At 43.6% G+C, this 22,479-nt stretch overlaps 1 protein-coding gene across 1 annotated transcript; it reads left to right on the top strand.

The window, feature by feature from the left end:
- Positions 1-11,611: 11,611 nt before the first annotated feature.
- Positions 11,612-19,778, top strand: LOC144673560 (uncharacterized). The gene is made up of 5 exons (XM_078535321.1): positions 11,612-11,690; positions 11,839-12,138; positions 12,938-12,982; positions 16,254-16,563; positions 19,583-19,778. The coding sequence occupies exons 1-5, from the start codon at positions 11,648-11,650 to the stop codon at positions 19,776-19,778; spliced, it is 894 nt and encodes a 297-aa protein (XP_078391447.1). The 5' UTR covers positions 11,612-11,647.
- Positions 19,779-22,479: the final 2,701 nt, after the last annotated feature.

Genomic DNA, 22,479 nt, shown 5'->3' with positions numbered 1-22,479 from the left:
GACGGACTCTACTATTACAGATGTTGTGAAATTGTCAATTTTAGTTGCTGCTTCCGACATTAATGATAGAATCATAGAAATCTTACAGCGCAGGAGGATGCCATTCGGCCACTCCTGTCCGTGCTAACCCTCTGAAGGAGTAATTGACCTTGCGCCACAGCTTTCTCCGTAGTCCAGCATCTTTTTGCTTTTCAGATAAGGATCCAGTTTCGTTTTGAAAGCACCAAATGTCCCTCAATCCACCACACTGTCAGACAGTGCATTCCAGATCCTAACCACTCACTGCGTGAAACTTTTTTCCTCTTGTCTCTATTGCTTCTTCTCCAGATTATTTTAAACCTGAGCCGTCTGGTTCTCAATCCTTCCACCAATGGGAACAATTTCACCCTATCTACTCTGCCCAGGCCCTTCATGATTTTTAATATCTGTATCAAATCTCCTCTAAACTTTCTCTCCTCAAACGAGATTAAAACCAACTGCTCCGCTGTTTATACATAACTGGAGTTCGTCATCCCTGAAACAATTTCCATTAATCTTTCCTGTGCCCTCTCTCATGCCTTCAAATTCTTCCAAAGGTGTGGTGCCCGCAATTGGATGCAATTCTCCAGTTGAGGCCTAACCAGTGTGTCACACACGTTTAACATAACCTCTTTGCTTTTATATTTTTTCCTCTATTAATAAAGCTCAGGATGTTGCATGCTTTAATAACCGCGCTCTTTCAACTTGTCCTGTCACTTTCAATAATTTATACACATAAACACCCAGGTCTCTCGGCTCCTGCAGCTCCTTTGGAATCACACCCTTTCTTTTATATTGTCTCTCTGCGTTCTCCCTACCAAAATGCACCACTTCTTGCCTTCTCTGCGTTAAATTTCATCTGTCACTTGTCCGCCCTTTCCACCGACCTCTCGATGTCTTTTTGAAGTTCTACACTATCCTTCTCATGGCCCGCAATGCTTCCAAATTTCGCATCGTCCGTATATTTCGAAATTGTGCCCTGTACACCAAGGCCCAGTATATGAATAAATATTATGAAAAGTAGGCGTTGTAGCACTGAACCTTGGGGACATCATTATAATCCTTCCCCGAGTCCGAAAAACAACGGTTCAAAACTACTGTTTGTTTCCTGGCACTCAGCCAGTTCCCAATCCATGATGTTATCGTCCATTTTATTCCAGTGAGCTCCAACTTTGCTCACAGGTCTGTTGTGCGGCATTTCATCAAATGCCTTTCAGAGACCATGTAAACCACGTCAAAAGCATTACCCTCATCGCTGCTATGTCATCAAAAAAATTCAAGCAAGTTAAACATGATTTGCCCTTAACAGATCTATGCTGGCTTAATTTATCAAGAAACCACTTCTACTGATGTATCGGCTCATTACCTCCTGTGCGAACTCCCAATACTTATGGTGCAACTATGGCAGATTAACGTGGCTGATTTGCGCACTTTAAGGTCAAGAAAAGAGCAAAGTGTCTCAATTCCTATTGATTAATTCTTGACAATATTGTTTCAACCGAAGAATGTGGACTAAGACGCACATTGTGGGAATGATGCGAAGTTTAATGACCAACTCAACTGGTGTGAAGTGTGGAGAGATCTTTTCTTCATGGAACCACCTGAAATGTGGTGGTGGTGATTTCCTCCGATTCTGCAGGTGCTACAGAGCCTCCGCGGTCGGCAAGGTGGAATCTTAAATTGAAATGTGTGAGTGCACGCATCAGATTTACTTACAAGTGAAATCCACAAAGATAAATAACAATTGCTACCTATTGTGTTCCAAGTTTTATTTTATTGAAAATGTATTTGCTGTTCGTTTAATATCGTTAACATTGATTGGGAAGACATTGAGCATTCCCTCACCAAGGAATAACTCTGTTCCTAGTATTCAGTTGGAAATTGGACTAAATTATTCCAAGGATGGTGAGCATATACCCACCAGTCTCTGCGGTTCAGTTTTAAGTGCTTCGCTCAGCATTAAACAGGATCTCCTGACATAAACGTTGAGAGTGTTGTAAGTTGTGCACGTGATTGTAAATAATCAAACTACATTTCCCTGACCTGAATTTACTCAGTTTTAAAATCCCGATTTATTATTTCCCTTGCTTGGAACTTGCTGCTCTCCTGCAAGTTTCACACTATTTCTGTTGCCGCGTTATTCCTTCTTACCCCGTTACATTCATCATTTCCGCCCCAACACCTTCCAAATCCTCGGATATGACCTAGTGAAATAATAGTTAAAAAACAGCTTTACATAATATGAAAGGCCCCATGCTCCAGAGTAATATAAGTGGGACAACTGGACAGTGTCTAATCCATTGTCAACGAAGACATGGTCTCCAATGGGCATAAAATGCAGGGCTATCGGGAAACAGCGTGGGCGATGGGGTGGGGTGGGGTGGTGAGAGTGCATGAGATAAATTCGGTAGTCTTTTTTTAAAATGCTGGTATAATCCTGAGGAACTGAATGACCTCCTTCCCAGCCGGGACCACGGGTTCATTCTAGAAGTCTATGACGTATTGTCTCAATCTAACACTTTTCAATTTGCACCTATAGTTCATAAACATGAAAAGGAAAACGAAGAAAAATATATATTACAGCTCCTTTCACGACCACCGGAGTGTTTTATAACCAAAAATGCACTTATGATGTGTATTCACAGTTGTAATGTAGGAAACACCGTAGCCTAATTGAGCACAGCAAGCTCCCACAAACCGCAATATGATAATGACCAGGTAACCTGCCTCTTTGCGTATTTTAAAATGTTTATTGACTGATAAATAGTTACTAAGGCACCGGGGATAACTCCTCTGCACCTCCAAATGGAATAGTACCATGGAATCTTTCACATTGACCTGAGAGGGCAGGCGGCCCTCAGTTATATGTCAGAGGGGATAATGCTGCCAACTGAGCCACAGCTGACAACCAAAGCTCCTTGTGAATGAATATACTGGCCAAGAAGACATAAGTAAATAGAAATCCAGGCACACTATGGCTCAACTTTCTACATAGACACATAGTTAAATCAGACTGAATCCGGCCTCAACGATATCCAAAACCCTACTGGAGAGTCCCGCTCATGGTACAAGCACTGACTATAGGTGTGATCTTAAGTCTGACAACAGAATTATTCCTTCATTGTGTGAGTTATACTCTCAGATGCAACCATTCTGTAGGTTAGCCAGTACTCACAGTAATTCAAATGATTTGTGCGCCAACTGGGTTATTTCCTTAAACAGAAGAGTATTCATTGGACTTTGAATCGTTACAGAATTGGAGGTCATTAATAGGTTGTGAAACACCAATCGATTAGGACTGGTGAAAGGATTAGGGATTATTGATACATCATTCGGTTACAAGCAATCGATTTTATGGGAAAAATGAAGGTTTGGAACTGTCAATAGATCAAACCATTAATGGATTGAGACACAACTAATGTTTATTAAACACGATCAACAGCAAAAAATATACCGAGTAATCTAAATTGTTTTGCAATATGACAGCCTGGTAATGTTACGAAAGTATAATAATTTCATAATATTTTTCTGGCTTATAGTAACGTAGGTTTATGAAAGTGAGTATGGTTATGTCTGTGTGATTTAATTACATTTGGAGTCAGGTAGACTGTAAGCTTGGAATTATCAAAAGAAGCTAGGTGTAGAAATGCGTTTGAGATGCTAATGAGTAAACATGGTTGGTGGCTTAGACCGTAAGATGGGAAGGGAAGTTGCCATTTTAGATAAATGAAGGGATTGTTTGGATTTCAACAGGATGTCAGTCTGTTTATAACTATCCAGCTAAGCAAGGCTAAGGACTGTGTTTATTTTTCCCAAAGGTTACTGACAATATTGGCAACATGAATTTTTTATTATCATGGGAAAGGTACCATTCCAAAGACATATGGAACAATGGAATTTATATTTAAAGAGAGCGACAATATATAAAGGAGAATGAAAGGCTGTGTGAGGCGAGGGCCATGTAGGATCAACAGGAGTGTGTGAAACAGCCTTCAAGAAGCCTCCAGCTATCTGTGCATAAGTTGGCTATGTCCAGTAACTGACGTTAGAGGAAACCATTTGGAAATCCACTGCCAAGTGGGCACTGGGTTAACTTGCTGGTTTTCTTTGAAATCTAAAATCTATTTTTGGATTGTTGCCTTAAAGGGGGTATGTAAGTGGGAGTCATGTTAATTCGGAATTTTAGGATTTATTATTATTAAGTAATTGCAGTCTTATGTATGTGCTTGAAATCTTTTATTTTGTTAATATACATTTTAATTTAATTCTTGAAATCTCTAAAGGTCTTAGTTGACTCAGTATTTCTGAAGACTGTTCACTCATCTTCTCATAAGAAACACAAATTGCAAAACCTTTGTGATGGCATGATCAAGTTTCTCTTGTGGATTTGGTCCGCCTGGCCACACATCAGCTGCAATGTCATAACATGTACCTGGAACGATCTCTCCATTCATCTGTCACTGTTTCTGTTGGTTGGCACAGCGACAGTTACTCCTGATAGTCGGACATTAAACATGAATGGCAGCGTGCTCAGACTAGGTAATTATGACAGATAAAAGTAGAGATCCTCTTCTGCAATGAGGGGGGATCAATTGTGTCGTCAGGAACTCTGTGCTGTTTACCTAAAACCATTTCACCAATATAATATTAATAACTATATTAATAACAATATTAATAATTCATTTTGCTGCAGTTTTGAACATTCGCGAAGGGTTTAAAGGTATAAATTCAGAGCAGAAATTTGTGTGGAAAGGCAATTACTGAATATTCCCACATTGACTTATTGTTGGAGGCTTCATATCACAACACCATTTTTCCCCGACCATATAAAGTCTCATAACGCAACTGCAACCATACGAAAAAAATGAGTTTCGATTCATATCGTCCCATAGACCCTCTATTCATGTTCAAAACTGTGATTCAGATCACTTCAGCTACTTCACCGACTCAGCTCTGTCCAGCTGATGCACCATGTCCGACCTAACCAGAATTTCCATCGCGGCGATCCTGAGCACATCTCATTGGAGTAAGGACCTCGCCCATCCAACTCGTGAAGAATTGATTCTCTGCACGAATGTACTGAATGGAAAGCCTCTCGGGAGTGTGGTTAAAGGGGTTAAGGGCTTTTGAATTTGCAGCAACAATCTGTAATACCCATCGGATATATTTCATTGTGGCAGTAGTTTTCAATCAATATTTTGCCATGCACTTTTTTCCCGTGCTGTTTAGGATGTTGTGACTGCAGCAGTATCATAGAGCAGCAAGAAATTATTAGGGAAATGGAAAAAAATATATGTATTCAATCATCTGCTATGTTTCTGCTGTGATGGAAACAATTTTGTTGAGGATGTGCTGAGTGTTGTACGTGAAAAGGCCGCATGTTGCACATGTTATAATCCCTGTTTCTTATCACAGTCATGAAACCGCTTTCTAACTTTGAGATAAAGATTCAGCATCACCAGAAAAGGATCATCAGTACTGCAGGGATATCTCCAAGTTGCACTTGGTGACGTGCAGCTCGTCAGTTTTCAACAGCCAAGGAAATGGAATGATCCAGAAAATGGGGAAGGACTGAAAGTACCAGACAGACACAAATGGAATAAAGGACCTGCTGCAAGTTATGGAGCAGTCAATCGTAGAGATGAACATGTGGACAGCGTTTTTCAGGCACACCTACCCACACATCCACCGATCCATCCATCCATCTGAGAGAGTTGTACGGACTCGAAACGTTAACTGTTTCTCTCTCCACAGATGCTGTCAGACCTGCTGAGCTTTTCCAGCATTTTCAATTTTTACATCCGTCTGTCTGTCTGTCTGTCTGTCTGACTGTCTGTCTGTCTGTCTGTCTGTCTGTCTGTCTGTCTGTCTGTCTGTCTGTCTGTCTGTCTATCTATCTATCTGTTTTTCATTATGTTTCCATGGTTAACCGTGAAATATCTTCTGCAGTAGTGAGTTCTGGAGGTTCAGTCGGACAGTGGTCAACAGAAGCCCAATAAGAGGAAGGAATCTCGATGAGCATCAATTGCATCGATTCAACTTCCGATGTGAAGTATTTTTTGCAGCTTCACCGTCAGAACCAGATTGCGTCGTCAGCTCTCGTAATTCGGGCACATTGATATGAAAAGAGCATTAAAGTTCGCTTTTCAGTCATTCGAACAATGCCCAAGAATATAGCTGCTTCTACCTTGACTGGGCTTCAGGTCGCTGACAACCCCGTGTATTACTGTATGCTGAGACCCTCAGTGAGAAAGGCCTCGGGGCAACTCGTACCAATACAGTGTTTTGTGAAATTAGTGAGAATAAGATTCACGGCGCACCAGGCCATGGATTCCCATCTCCTGACAGACACTTTCTTAAAAATACTTGAGGAGAAATTGCGTTTGATCTCATATTTATGCCCATTAATGTGACGTTTCCTTAAAGACCCATAATTGGGAAGTTTAGTTCAGTGTTAATCAACAGCTCAGCTCCAGTACATTGGGATGGGATGCCGATTTGTTCTGCTCCCCACTGACAGGTTCAGCCCCTTATTTTAACTGATTTCAACTATGAAGCTATCAGTAACTATCGAATAATGCAACAATTCCCTAATTCCTATCGCGAGACTGTTTGCCCAAGATTTGAAATGACTATAAACGTAACGCAGCCCTTACAGACAGACAGAATTAAATAATTTCTGTTGAGCGCATTAGCCTTGAATTCAGCTCATTATAGATAGATTTTACGAGCGACAACAGTGCCCGCGGCCGCATCCCCCATAGTTCCGTTTGTTTCTCTCGCCCTGACCTTCCTTATCTTTCCTGTGTTTTGGAAAGTTGTTTCCCACTGTTCCCGGTTTGACGATGCCTAGATCAGCAGTTCAGTGCACCGGGGATCTGCATTTCTGCCCTGACAGAGGATTAGGTGGACTGTAGAGTTACAGACTCAGGGGGCATCATGGGGAATTGCATCACACCTAGTCAGCATTTCCATCCCAGAAAAACATCCGCTCTCCCCCTGACTGCTGTAACCCACATGTTATCAATTGTAAGGCAATGCTGCTGCTGATGAAACTGCTTGAGATGATGGTGATGATGATCCTGATGACAATGACATCTACCCAACTACTTTATGTTAGGATGGAGCCATCCAGACACAGTAGTCGAGTCGGTTGCTGAAATGATGCCGAAGACGACAGGAACACCATGTGATCTGTATCTTCAATATAAGCCTCCTTAACCATTTGTTCTGGTATAGTCAGCAACCCGGGCAACATCCACAGCTCCTGAATCAACTGATCGGTGAGAATTAAAATAAGAAGACAGATATCGTTTGTGAAATTCTCTTCTACATTTAACATAACTATCAAGATAAAGGAGCTGAGGCTCTGATCTGCGACGCAGCCGTTTTTTTCTGTGCTACAGCCCCACACTGCGGCAGAGATATCGCGGATTCTGGTCAAAATGCCACAAAGAGCGGCTCAGTTAATGATCAGCAGAGGGCGCTCGAACACCGAGAGACAAGGACAAATGTTCAGCCTCAGTGTAAGGTTTGAGTGGAGCTTTCTTAAAGAAGAAAAAAAAACGCAAAATTCTGTTGGGCCATAACTTGCAAGCTCCAGAGCAGTGTAACTGGAGCACACCCCAAAGATGCGCCGGGGAACACCCCGCCCGTAAGTTCCCAGGCAAGTTTTGCAAGGCAATTGCCCGGGAAATGCAAACTTCCCATGGGTAATTGCCCTGCACTGGGAACAATCGGAAATGCGATTTACATTGCAAATTTCGGGTCCTACATCACTTGTTGCCCAGAAAAAGTTAGAAACATTAAAATCACTTCGAGCTTCTGGGTAACTAATGTACAAACCGACATCGACACGCAAGAGGCTCCTCCGCACCGCCCTTCAGACCACCACTCCCTCCCCCTCCCCCTCCACGGGACATCCCCCAACACCCTAACCTCTAGGGGACTTACTGCACGGCTACTCTCAACCGCCAAAACCCAACTCCTCACCTAGAGAACGTCCACCGAAGTCAGTGACTAGGCGCAGAATTTCCCACCGCCTGGCAATGGTTGGTCCTGTGGATTGTAAACAGAAGAGGGAGACTGGGAGAAGGAAGCATAAATAGCAGCAGAAATTATATAAATAAATTGAGTTTACAAATACAGATAGGAAACAGAAAAAGAGTGAGCGGGTTAAAATTATTGAATCGTGCAATGGCAGTAATTGAAAGGAAGATCTGAACATTGTCCCTGTGCACGCGAGTGCCGCCTGCGCCACAGCGGGTCAGTCCCACACTTTATACCGAATGTTTAAAACCTGAACAATATTCCGGTGACGGTGAGTGAAACCCACTCTTTCCGCCGCCGCCTCCACCATCACCGTCGTAATCGACCCAGTGCCTGTCTGGCCTCAATGGTTAAAGACCTGAGAGATTTACCTGTGAAGATCAGCGAATGAAGTCCCCATGGTGAATAATTTCAGTGCCGTCTGGTCTCACTAGTTAAAGATTTGAAACATTGAACTATGACAGGCGAATAAATACCTCGTCTATAGATTAGCTCTGTGTCTGTCTGTATGCTTTGAGACACCTACACAAAGGAATGTATAGTTGAGACTAAGAACGATGGGTGATACATAGGGAGTTTGATAAAAGTGAGTCTCAGTATGGTGCATATGCAGAGAAGCACGAATAGAGAGACATAGGTGAAGGTGAGATTGTATACATTGAATGGGAGAGCGAGACATCAACAGAGCGAGATGTTTTACGCTGAGGCTTGAGGACAGCTAGTGGTATAAAGAGAGAACAGCAGAAGGATATTGATGCGGATATATATTTATGAATATAAATGCACGGAAAGTTAACAGTTGATAATTACTCCTCTCCCAATATAATGACCCTTGGTGCAGTGAACTGCGGTAAAAAGATCATCACTGCTCTGTGTAATACAAATGGATAAGAGTGGCTAACACTGACTGAAGTTCTGGGACACACACACAGTCTCTAGAGTCCTCAGTGACACCAGGAGGCATGCGAATTGGAGAAACGTGGGGATTTTAATAAGGAAAATGGGAAAGACGCTGGAAGAAACAATGGGAAACACAGGCAAAAATTAACAAACAGCTAACAGTAAAAAATAGCAAGTTAAAATAAAACAAATAAACTCGTGGTATAGGAAGCTGAACAACTTTGCTGTACAGTTGAGTGACGGCCACCTCAATGCATGAGCTCAGTGCCTGGTTGCACACAGTTATTCAGGAATTAAGCAATAATCATTTATTAGTACACTCTACAATCCCCCTGTTTATATTAAACCAGAGGTCGTCTCATTTATTACTGCACTGTACTGTTACACTAGATGATGTCTTAGCTATTATTGCATTAGATGTGCCTCCACTTATATTTTTGTTACTTCTGACTACAATATTTTAATGCTTATGTGTATATCACACCAGGCACTGTTTCAGTCGAACTACACAAGACCACTTCATGTTGCATTCGTCCTTTTTTTCAGTTATTTGCAATAGGATGCATCTCTGTCTATATTCCCCCAGGCCATATCTCAGTTATTATCGCAATAGGTCATCTCCGTTAGTGTTAGGCAGCATCCTGTCTCAGTATTACACTAGATTATGTTACTCTTTATATTACAATAACCTGTGTCTCTGTTTACGGTACATGAGACCCTATCTAATTTATCGCAGCATTAGACATGTCCCTGCTTGCATTACGCTAGGCCCTGTTTGAATTACAACTGCATGAGACTCTGTCTCGGTTTACATTGCACTGGACTATTTCTATGGTATACTGCATTAAAATTTGATTGAGTTGACATTACACTAGGCCACGTCTTTGCTGATATTGCACTACGACTGTACTCACATTATACTAAAATGCTCTATGCCCCTATGTGCATTACATTAGGCCATGTTTTTGTTCGTATTATCGGGAGGCCTGCCTGAATTTTTATCGCATTATCCTTAATCTTGTTTATATTTCAGTAGGCCCTATCTTTGTTATTGCTCCTCTAAATTAATCTCCTGTTTACATTACAATAGACCCAATTTCTAGTTGTTTTACTCCTGGCCTTGTTTCAGTTAATACTGAAATAGACCCTGTCTCTATTTATATTACACCAGGCAATGTCTTAGTTAATACCATTCTAAATCATATCCCTATTTATATTAAATAAGTTTATTGGCACGACACATTTCTATGTTAATCTTAACAGTGATTTACACTAATTATTATTCTCAAAGCAACATTTTTAGCACGTTGAAAATGCTGACAGGAATTGGCCGGACGTACGGAAAAGATGGGGACTTTATCCACTGCAACTCAAATCATCGGCCATGTTTGTGTGACGTGCTGCGATTATCAATTTCCCTTTCGTCTTTTAAGGGCCTTTCCGCCCCTGCCTTCAATGTTGAGCAGCATTTTCCCGAAGTCCGCTATCAGTTTTGTGAAGCCTTTGACCTCGTCCTTGTCATGGGATTTATTTGATCGAGTATTGCTGTCGCTGGGTAAAAGATAATTATACAACATAAACAGATGTCAAAACAGAAGCTAATAGCTGTGATCTTTAAAGAAAGCCGCAAGAACACAGCCTATTGTCTCCCGAGCGCCGTTTCATTCTGTGTTACTGCAAAGGGAAATTTTGAATATTCCCAACCTGGAAATCAAACATGGCTGAAATGAAACATCATTTTACATGTAACCCACCGGAGGGGTGGTGCAGGAAGCATTTGGTTAAATGACAGGAAGAGTTTGTTCTTTGTATTCTGTCCCGTGTGCCCTGGGCGTGGGCATCTCCTTAGCTCATTTTCTGCAGTTGTGTCGTTTTGAGCTGTTTTCTTGGTAGCTTTGTTTGTCGTGGTTTACCATTGCCTTCCATTCGCAGGAGCAGGGCCAAAGTCAACCTCAGCCAGAACGAGAACAGAAACCGTGCTATTGGCATTATTCTGAACCAGACACTAGCCACCGAGCCAAGTGAGCTAACCAGCTGCTACTTCGTCTTTGTTCATGTTGTGTACATCTGCCAGCATATTGGCAATGTCACTGGACTACTTCAAGCTGTAACCTGTCCCCAGTTGCTGGACCAGGGAATATGCCGGTCCCGAGGCGCCAAACTTCAGGCCAGAAGTCTCACTGAGGTCCCGCCAGCCCGTTCAGTGCGATGTTAAACAATCTCCGGAATATTGGGATAAGAGCGGGACGGGGGGATTCTCCTGGTGTCCTTGGCCCACATTCCACCTTTAACAAACACCACCCAATACAAACACATGCACCAACCTCCCAGTTCATTACTGTGGGGAAAGGAAGGCGGCAGCACAACTGGCAGAAAGAAAAGCTCCCCTCCCCCACCAGACTATTGTGGGAGGGGCTTTCACATCCGGATCACAATCCAAATGAAGGGTCAGAAAATTGCAGCCTCCTTTTATAAACCTGTCCCTTATTCACACAACACTTAGCCAGCGACCCGCGAACCATGCGCCAAATCACTGATCTCAGCGAAACTGCCCTGTGCAAATCAACTCGATCCCCCTAAAGTATTTCAGTCCAGCTCTGAGATCGGTCTCCCAGTGCAGTCCGGGGCTGCAGTCTCCAGCTCCCCGTCATATAAACCCTCAGCTCCAGGCAGCAGAACGATGGGAATCCTCCTTGTTTTCACCCTGTGTGTCTGTTTACCCCGTGAGTACCCGTCAAACAAACCGACATTGTGTGGATTTAATATAAAGCTGCCCGAGTCCATCCCAATTACAGACACTGTCTGGGGTTTTAACCCCGTTCTGTGGTTCGGATCTGATGGTCCATTAAACTCTCTCTGCTTAATTTCCAGGCTCTTTCAGTCAGTCTGTGGTGCAGACCCCGGCAGCGGTGACCAGGAAGGAGTGTCAGTCTCTCACCATCACCTGTGTTTTCTATGGTGGTTTTTTCGCTCGTTCTTTGACGGGCTGGGATTTCTTCAGACAAACCCAGACCGGGACAGAGTGGGAGCGGATCTCCAGCGGGGGGAGATTTGTTGTGTCGGTGAATGAAGCAGAAAAGACATTTTGGCTGGAAATTCGGGATGTGAGAGTTGAAGACACCGCCACCTATTACTGTAAAGCTCAGTACAGATACGACAAACACAGTGATGGGTCTCGGCTTCCCGCGATACAAAAACTCTCACTGCAGATTATCACAGAAACAAATCAAAAAGCGGAGTTAATCTGCAGTTAAACCCCCACAGTTCCGCCTCACACCGTCTGCCCCACAGTCTAGTTTATAATGAGATTGGATTATTGCCGTTAACGTTTTGAGTTTTATAAATGCCGAGTGTGTGCGGATAGTGATGTCTTTCCCGGGATTGGTGTCAGTGAATGGGGAGTGGGAATGAATGATCCCAGTTACAAACCCCTAACACCAGATGTGATCCTGGTCTAACAGCTGTTACCGGGAACCGCAATCCCCGCTGTTTAACTAATATCCCCACATCTCACCAAGTACCCAGGGGATTTTATAATGACTTGTAACACTGTGTGGGCAGATGGATGGGGGAGTCACAGTGGGAGAGACCTGAACAAATACCTCTGTACGACCACAATATAAATTCTCCGGGCGCAGATAGTGAATTGTCGGGTTGATGTTATTATCGCTGTAATCTGGTTATATTGCATTGTAATTTCCACCAGTCAGTTATCTTTCTTTGATATTTTTCCCGGTTTATATGAAGCGAACATTTCGTTTCCGGGACCATTTACTCGGAGCTCAGAGCCTCACAGAGTGCAGTTTGAACCGACAGAGACTTTGAAACATTGCATATTGTTTATTTATTTAAATCCGCTGAATAATTGGACAGTTTCTACTGTCTGATGATGATTTCCCGCCAGGTTGAGGTGTCGGTGGTTGTTGTACCGGGGAGACTGTGAGCGGTGTCACTGTGGTGGATTATAAATATGATCATGCGGATGGATCCGGGACAGTGGTGACTGTCACAGCCGGTAAGTAACACCAAACCCCGCCGGATTACAGCCTGTCCCGGGTAATGTTCACCGTCAGTTTATTATTGATATCAGTGGAGTTTGGGGGGATGTGGGAGTTGACGGAATCTAGACCATTATTGGTTCAACGGGAACTTCGGGGACAATATCAACATCACGGACTCTCACAATCTGAATCGCTTTTAATGAGCGCAGGTTGTCTACAATCCGGACTCCACTCCCGGTGTTAACTGTGACCGAGGGAGCTCTGACTGTCTCTTAGAGCCCGGGAGCGGGGTCACAGAGCTCTCCCCTGGGCAGCAGATTGCAGGCGGAGCCGCGCAATGCGAATGAGGAACCGGGTGATTAAACTCAACACAGCTGCGGCCAGTTCGGGTACCTGCAGCGGCTCGTTCAATACCTGACCCGGGAGAAAAACGGGAGGGTGACACAACGGACTCCAGACAGAAGAGATCTTGATGTGGCTCCAGATGGAATTTTATTACTGGACAATCAGTGACCGAAATTAGTGACATTGTCCCCGCCATTTCTTTCAGTTGTCTTCAACCAATCACTTTCCTCGTTTCCCGCAATCAGACCGAAATTTGAAAGTTTGGAACTGCAGACACTTCTCTATATTGAATGTAAATGTTTGAGATATGGGATTGCTGTAATTTACCTGCATCCCTGATTACTGTGAATTAAGCAACACAGTGCAGTGAGAGAGTGAGGATGATGCATTCATCTTATAAAGGAGAACAGAAACATAAGGAAACAATTATAAACTAGGTGAATGCTCATTTGGAACCAGCAAGAGAAAAATAATTGAAAGGGAGAGAAGGATTGAATGATTTCTGGGTGCCTTTCAAAGTACAATCCGACCCCTGAAAGGACTGGATAGAGTGGGCGTGGGGGAGATGTTTCCATCAGTAGGAGAGACTAGGACCCGAGGGCACAGCCTCAGAGTAAAGGGAAGACCTTTTAGAACAGAGATGAGGAGAAACTTCTTTAGCCAGAGGGTGGCGAATCTATGGAATTCATTGCCACAGAAGGCTGTGGAGGCCAGGTCATTGAGTGTATTTAAGACCGAGATAGATAGGTTCTTGATTGGTAAGGGGGTCAAAGGTTACGGGCAGAAGGCGGGAGAATGGGGTTGAGAAACTTATCAACCATGATTGAATGGTGGAGCAGACTCGATGGGCCGAATGGCCTAATTTCTGCTCCTATATCTTATGGTCTTATGGTCTTATGGAGGGAAGGACTGAAATGGACTCCAGTCTGGAATGCTGTGTAAAGTTTTGTTCTCCTTACAGAAGAGAGATCAATCTGCATTGGAAGGAGTGCAGCAAAGGTTTATCAGACTGATTCCTGAGGTGAAAGGATTGTCTAATAGGAAGAGATTTAGTCGTCTCGGTCTATATTTCCTCGAGTTTAGAAGAATGAGAGGTGATCTCATGAAAACATAATACTCTGAAGAGTCTTGACAGGGCAGATTCTGGGTCGGAGTTTCCCCAGACTGAGGAGTATAGAACTCGGGGTCACAGCTTCAGAATAAAGTGTCATCCATTAGAACTGAGAAGGAAAAAATATCTTCAGTAGAACCATTGTTGTGAATCTGCGGCATTCTGTAACTTAGAGAGCTGTGGGTGTTCATAATCTGTGTGCATTCAAGATAATATTCGATAGGTTTTCGGACATTAAACGGAGCAGGGGATATGGGGGGGGGGGAGTGCGGGAATGTGACGCTGAAGTTGTAAATCAGCCAGGATATTACTGAAAGGCTGAACAGGTTTGAAAGGTGATATGGGGGCTCGTGCTTCTATTGATTCGATTCTCTACTTTGATTAAACAAGAAATCAGCAACAATCCACATCTCTTGGGAAGATTGAACAGGCTGGGTCTCTTTTTTCTGGAAAAAAGAACCACAAGGAGAATCCATAGAATGTTTTTCAATAATGAACGGTTTTAATGTGGATAAATTGTTCATTTGTGGCTGAGTCCAAAGCAATAGCCGTCAACATATGACAGTAACTAACAGAACAAATAAAACATTTAAGACAAATGAATTTAAACAAAGGCAGGTCAGAATGTGGAACTTGCTGCCACAGGGAGTGGTTGGAGATAGTATTGATGTAGTTATTGAAGCACTTGAAAATACAGGAGGGAGAACGGAACAGACCGACACAGGGAGCTGGATGTAAATGGTTAATTAGATTTCGGGTGGGGTCAGGCTGGAATTGATTATATACACAGGCTGAATGGCCCATTCCTCTTCCGCATTCTTCTTCCTCGATTCTGTAAAATTGAGAGAAAACTCCACCCAGTGAACCCGGGAGAGAATCAGTTAACGTGCAGAAAGAATTGAAATTGTCAGAGAGCCAGAAGAGGCAGTTCCCAGTGAATAACAGTAAAACCACTGCGGAAACTGAACAGACTGAATCCAACCGACAACTAAGAGACTTTGAGGCAAGTTCCCACGATTGCAAAAAGCCCAAACAGCACAAAGAAAATGTGAAATAAAGGGAATGTGAAATTAAAGAAATAAGATGAAATTAATGTACATATTTGAAATAAAGGTGAACTGGAGCAAATAGGACCCTATTGATAGAACATAGAGAAATACAGCAAAAGGCAGAGAGAAATTCCCGAGTAGTTTAAAACCGCAGGAAATGTTTGACCTTTGACCACTGGTGCTCACTTCTCGGTTTTGCCCAATCGGTGCTGATGATTCCCATCAGTTTGTGTTGGATTTTGCTGTGCACAGTGATGCCACACAGCTGTGTTTCTCTCCAACAAACATGTTTTATTTTTGGAAACTGGTTGCCTCGCTGAACATAAAATGCTCCCTCGGGTTTGTGTCTCACCAAGGAAAATAGAAACGGGAATGTAATATAATTCATAGAATTATCCAGCACGGCATTCGGCCCCTCGTGTAGGCGCTGACCCTTTAAAAGTGCAATCCAATTGTTCCCACTGCCCATGAATTTTCTCCATCGCTCTATATTTTTATTTACATTTCCAGCACAGATCCATTACCCGTTTGAAAGTTACAATGGAATCTGTTCCCAACACCAATTCAGACAGTGCAGTCCTAATCGGAAGAGTTCGCCATGTAAAATAAGATATCACCTGCTTCCCCACTGGATCATATTTTCATAAGAGTGAACACGGTTCAAACAGGCTTCCAGCAAATAAAATTACTGCAAAAAGCAGAGCTATTCACGCGATTGACATATTTACCTAGACAAACAGTGGTAAAACTAAAAGATAATGTTCATTTTTTATCCTGCAGATTCCAGTTCCATGATATTCCAGAATCCGCCTGTACAAACCTCTCCTGCCGGTGACACAGTTACTTTAAGATGTGGATATGCAGGGTTCTGTCAGTACACAGTACACTGGTACCGTCAGTCCCCAGGACAGGCTCCGGAATATCTGCTTCAGAGGCACACTTCAGGAGAGGAGAATAAAGAAAAGGCTGCGGGGGGGAGAATTTCTGCTTCTATCGATCCTGCCGAGAAAATCAGCTGGTTAAATATCTCCAAACTACAACTGAGCGACTCCGCTGTGTATTACTGTGCACTGAGTCGGCGCACAGCACAGTGATACAGAGCACGGAGAGAGCTGTACAAAAACCTGAACATGGTGGGATTACAGACACACAGTGATAGGGAACACGGAGAGAGCTGTACAAAAACCTGAGCCTGGTGCTTGCACACGAACAGGTGAGCGACCTCATCCTGAGTGAGACACAGCCAGAGTGAGTGTGGGTACTGGCAATTTGGTGCACAGTGGGAATTGAACCAGTAAGTCTTTCCCTTTAACTTCTCTTTATTTTTTGTAACTACAGTAGTCTAATTAAAATGTTGGTAAGGGAGCTGATTCAACTGACTGTGTGACAGTTAACTGTCAATCACTTGAAGCCTGATTAGGGCCTCAATAGGCGTTGATTACTATTTAAAGCTTAACTAGTGTGAGTCATCTCAGCTCACCTCAGCTCTAATTAAGAAATGGACTATTTAGAAGCACACGACAGTGTGCTTGCACACGAACAGGGGAGAGACGTCATCCTGAGGGAGGCACAGCCAGAGTGAGCGTGGGTATTGGCAATTTGGTGCACAGTGGGAATACGGCGCAGAGGGGAAGAGGTGGTCTTTGCATTTTGCCTTTGCTACCCAACATCTTAAATCTTCAGAGAGTGGCCTTGCCCTGCTGCAGCAGTAGAGACTACAAGGGAAAGGAATGACTGGTAAGTAGTGGGTAAGGTCGGGTAAATATTTACTATCTTTATCGCTTATAGTTTAAGGTCTTTTTGTGGTTTGTAGTTTGTATATTCTTTAGTAACAAGGATCAGGAAGAAGGGCCCTAGAGTAACTGATTTAAAAGATTTAATTCAAAGGGATATAACATGGCAGGAGAGCTCAAAGCCTTGATGTGCTCCTCGTTCTCCATGTGGGAAGCCGGGAACATTTCCAGTGCCCAGGGCTAGCATGTGTGCAGGAGTTGTGTCCAGCTGCAGCTCCTGGAATCTCGGGTTTCAGAGCTGGAACGGCGCCTGGGGACACTGTAGAGCATCCGCAAGTCTGAGAGCATCGTGGATAGCACGTTTGCAGAGGTGGTCACACAGCAGCTGAAGGGACTTGAGGGAGGAAGGGAATGGGTGACCATCAGGCAGTCCAAGAGAAACAGGCAGGGAGTTCAGGAGTCCCCTGGGGTCCCGCTCGCAAATTGGTATTCCATTTTGGAGGCTGATGAGGGCGCTGGCTCCTCCAGCGAGTGCAGACAGAGTCAAGCTTCTGGCACCACAAGCAGCCTGTCTGTACAGGAGGGGAGAAACGGAGGAAGAGCAATAGTAATAGGGGATTCTATAGTCAGGGGAACAGAAAAGCGCTGCTGTGGCCGTCAACATGACTCCAGGATGATGTGTTACCTCTCTGGTTCCAGGGTCCGGGATATAACTGAACGGCTGCAGGGCATCCTGAAAGGGGAGGGGGATAAGGCAGAGGTCATGGTGCATGTTGGTACCAATGACGTAAGTAGAAAGAGCGATGATGCCTTGCATCAAGATTTCAGGGAGTTAGGCAGTAAACTAAAAAGCAAGACCTCTCGGGTTGTAATCTCTGGATTACTCCCAGCGCCACGTGTTGCGAGCTCAGAAATAGGAGAATAGCGTGGATGAATACGTGGCTTAAGAGTTGGTGCAGGAGGAAGGGTAAGGTCCTGGATCACTGGGAACTTTTCTGGGGAAGATGGGACCTGTACAAGCGCGACGGCTTACATCTGAACCAGAGCGGGGCCAACATCCTTGCGGGAGAGTTTTCTAGTGCTGTTGGGAGGAGTTTGAACTAATTCGGTAGGGGGAGGGGACACACAATTTTGGAAGAATAGGGACGCATCATAATACAGTAAAACTATCAAGTCAGAGGGAGATCAGCTGCATTAAGCTTCAAGGGAGTTATGCAAGGCTGGATGGCCTCTACTTTAATACCAGGAGTATTACATGTCAGACGTCTGAGTTAAGGGTGAGGATTGACACTTGGAATTGTGATATAGTAGCCATCACTGAGACGTGGTTGAGGGAAGGGCAGGATTGGCAGCTCAACATTCCGGGATATAAAATCTTCAGGCGAGACAGGGGACGGGGTCAAAGGGGAAGAGGCATTGCATTATTAGTTAAGGAGTCAGTTACTGCAGTAAGGAGAGATGATATTTTGGAGGGGGCATCGAATGAAAATTTGTGGGTGGAGCTTAGGGATAAAAAAGGGAAAGCCACATTATTAGGTGTTCATTATAGACCCCCAGATAGTCAGCGGGATATTGAGGAGCAAATATGTGCGCAATTTGTGGAGGTGTGTAAAAACAATAACAATAGGGTAATTGTATTAGGTGATTTCAACTTTCCCAAATTTAATTGGGATAGACATATTGTTAAGGGAGTGGATTTCTTGAAATGTGTACAGGAGAGCTTTTTAGGCCAATATGTAGAGGGTCCAACAAGGGACGGCGCAGTGCTGGACCTAATTCTGGGGAATGAAGCCGGACAGGTGGCTGAGGTGGTGGTGGGGGAGCATTTTCGTGATAGCGACCACAACATGGTACAATTTAAGCTTGTTATGGACAATGAAATAGAAATAGTATCGGGTTGGTCGCTTACGAGAGTAACTCTCATAAATAGACGTGCTTCCCCTCACTTCCCTCCACCCGGAGCGGAAGAAGCTGCTGGTCTTCAGACAACTGATCGGTTCAGACGTGAACCGCGGGGGAAACGAGCAGCGGACCATCAATCCGCCTCCTTATATCCGGCGAACAATATCAATTTCCAGCTAATTAGGAGCGGGAAAAATAAATACGTGACGTAGACATTCAATATCCATCAATGACTTTAATCAGCCTACATTTTAATCTCTTGACACGATTCCTTTCCTTCTGTTGTGAGTTGTGTCCCGTTTTCGTATTGACATCCTCATAGCAAACATGTGTTTTGTTGCACAGTAAAAGCTATTATCCGTCATCCTGGCGATGCGAACAGGGTCGGCACAGGACAGGGACCCAATGACCCAGAGGGAGTTTTTCATTATTAATCTCGCTGTTCCAGTGTTTCATACCTTAATATTTTTCCAGGTCGATGTCTCTCGGACCGTGTGCTTCAATCTCCCGCTTCGGAAAGAGTCCAGAGCGGGGATTCGGTGCAGATGGACTGCAGCAACGAGTTTTCCGACTTCTACGTGATGCATTGGTACAGACAGAAATCTGGTCAGGGACTGGAGTGGATTATAAGGCAGATATCGACCGGCAAAGACCGAAGCCGACGATTTGAACTGAATCTGTCTGAGTAGGAGAAACGCGGCCAATTGCTCATTGTAGACACGGGGAACGTCGATGCCGCGGTTTATTACTGTGCGGCTGAGCCCCACACTGAGACAAAACGCGACAGTTACTGGACAAAAACCTCGCTTCTGGTTACAGTTCCGGGAGAGCTGCCGCAATCTCTCTGATAGCACAAGGCGGGCCAGGAGGCTCAGAGCATGAACAGCTAACGGGAGAGAGGGGCAGGGCTGCCGCTGGTTGTCTAGTAAATGCTAATAGAGAGGATCTTTCATCAGAGATACTGTTGGTCATAGCAGAGAGGGGGCAGTTAGTCAGTGTGGTCTTTGCTACGTGGGGAGCTTCATTGTCTGATTGTGTCCCAGGGAACCGAGAGAGATCCTGAGTGTTTATTTTATGCCGTTGTGTGATGATTCTTAAAGAACATTAGTATAATTATACAGCAAAATCCGCCCTTAAACTGAAATGTCCGCAATGTGGGCACATTTACTCTCGTCCCAAGTTGTGACCAAATAGTTATCTAAAAGAATGCGCCTGCGATCGTCCTGCGGGTGATATTTTCCTCTCCCCTCTTGTGTCTCGCAGCAGAAAGTTAACCAAATTCGAAACACAAGCAGAAAACGCTGGAAATACAACCAGAAACAGAGTGAAGGTTCCAGTCTGTGACATTTCACCAGAAATCAGCAGCTCCTCAGACTGAGTTCAGGTGAAATGTCGCGGACATGAAACTTTCACTTTGATTCGCTCTGCACCGATGCTTCCCGGCCTGCCGAGTATGTCCAGAATTTTCTGTTTTTATACCGCAAACTGGTACTGCCCTCGAGAGGCGACTCGTTGTAAAGGTTTCCAAAGCCAGTTGAGAGGAAGCGGGTTATTTTCTTTTTTGGAAAAAAGATTCTTTATTCATAAAATAGCTGAAAGAACATTACAAAACATTCCAAAATAGCCATCACAAAAAGTGCAATCATATTCTAGTTTTCCACATAGATCATGAGGTGCTTCAATCCAATCAATGGACACTACATACATTTGAACATGGTTATTACAGACAGTCAGACAATGCAATGGTATTCAATATGCTGATGTCTGATCTGGCTGTAACTTGCTTCCTACCCCCGGTTACCTTTCACTCCCCTGTTTATCAAAAATCGATCTACCTCTGCCTTGAAAACATTCAAAGACCCTGCTTCCCCTGCCCTTTGAGGAAGGGAGTTCCAAAGACCCACTACTTTCTGAGAGAAAAAAATTCTCATCTCTGTTTTAAATGGGAGACCCGTTATTTTTAAACAGTGACTCCAGTTCTAGATTCTCCCACAAGAGGAAATATCCTTTCCATGTGAGATTTATTTTTTGTGCAGATGATTAATCTGTATGTTATATTATTATGAAATAATAAAAAAAATTTCATTCAATGAAATTACTCGAATGATGAACTGCTTTTTTTTTGAAAAATCGCTCTCATGAAACCATTTTCGATTGTTGTAAAAACCCATCTGGTTCAATACTGCCCTTTCCTTCCTTTAGGGATGGAAATCTGCTGTCCTCACCTGCACTGGCCTACATGTGACTCCAGACCCACAGCAATGTGGCTGGCTCTTAAATGCCCTCTGAACAAGGGCAATTAGGGATGGGTAATAAATGCTGGCCTATCCAGCGACGCGTACATCCCAAAAATGAATAAAAAGAATATAATATACAGATCAGCATCTAGTGTAACAAAAGCAGAGATGGGATCTTGTGTAGTATAAACAGCGATAGATTCTAGTATAGTAGTAACTAGGCAGGGTTTCAAGTATTATAAAGACTGGCCTGATCCAGTCAAATAATAACGAACACAGGGCCAAGAGTAACATACGAAGAGTCAAGTTCTCGCATAATATAAACGGGAACAGCGTCTTCTTTAACATAAAACAAGAGATGGCCGATTGCACGAGTAACTGAATCAGCCACTAGTGTAATATAGCCGAAGCATAATTTAACGCCTTAATATCTAAGACCTGGCCGACTGTAATGTCAACAGGTATATGTTCAGCTGCAGTAATAATTGACGCCGTTTCTCCTCTCATGCGCACAGAGACATGGTCGAGCGGAGTAATAACTTAGAGAGGGCCTATCTGAATTTACATAGACACATGTTCTAGAGCAGAAGGAAATGAGATAGACGCTAGTGCAAAGAGGCCAGAGACGGGGTCCAGTGAAATATGCACTGATATGTCATCTAGTGCAGTAATAACCGAACGAGGACCTAGTGCAATACAAAACTGAGACACGGTCTGTAGAAATAAAACAATGCCATATTGTCAAGTAGTATAAACAGAAACGTGGTCTAGCGTGATATGAGTTGAGACAAAGGCCTTGGGTAAAATAGACAGAGAGAGCATCCAGTGTAATTATATCTGAGATAAAGCTTGGAATAATCTGCAAAGAGACATTCCTTTAGTTTACAACTAACAAAGGCAGGATGTAAATTAAACAGAGCTATAACCTGCTGCAGTAGCAAATGAGGCCGGGCCGAGCGTGATATAAGTAGAAGCCGAGTCTCGTGCTGTAATACCAGAGGACTCAGTGCTATATTACCAGAAGCATCGCCTGTCCAGAAATTATCGGAGGCTTTAATAATAAATAAAGACAGAAAATAGTGGAAAACTCTGCAGGTCTCGAAACTCTACGGACTCGAAACGTTAACTCTGTTT

The sequence above is a fragment of the Cetorhinus maximus genome, unplaced genomic scaffold (genome assembly GCF_964194155.1).
Source record: "Cetorhinus maximus unplaced genomic scaffold, sCetMax3.hap1.1 HAP1_SCAFFOLD_385, whole genome shotgun sequence".
Lineage (NCBI taxonomy): Eukaryota > Metazoa > Chordata > Chondrichthyes > Lamniformes > Cetorhinidae > Cetorhinus > Cetorhinus maximus.
The sequence above is the reverse complement of the archived record's forward strand: the minus strand, read 5'-3'. Positions and strand labels throughout refer to the sequence as shown.

What these genes read in the sequence shown, in the direction of transcription:
- LOC144673560 (XM_078535321.1), top strand. Translation starts at nt 11,648, where the DNA reads ATGGGAATCCTCCTTGTTTTCACCCTGTGTGTCTGTTTACCCC. An exon ending in CCTGTGTGTCTGTTTACCCC is followed by an intron (nt 11,691 to 11,838) that starts GTGAGTACCCGT and finishes CTTAATTTCCAG; the next exon opens with GCTCTTTCAGTCAGTCTGTG. An exon ending in ATACGACAAACACAGTGATG is followed by an intron (nt 12,139 to 12,937) that starts GGTCTCGGCTTC and finishes TGGATTATAAAT; the next exon opens with ATGATCATGCGGATGGATCC.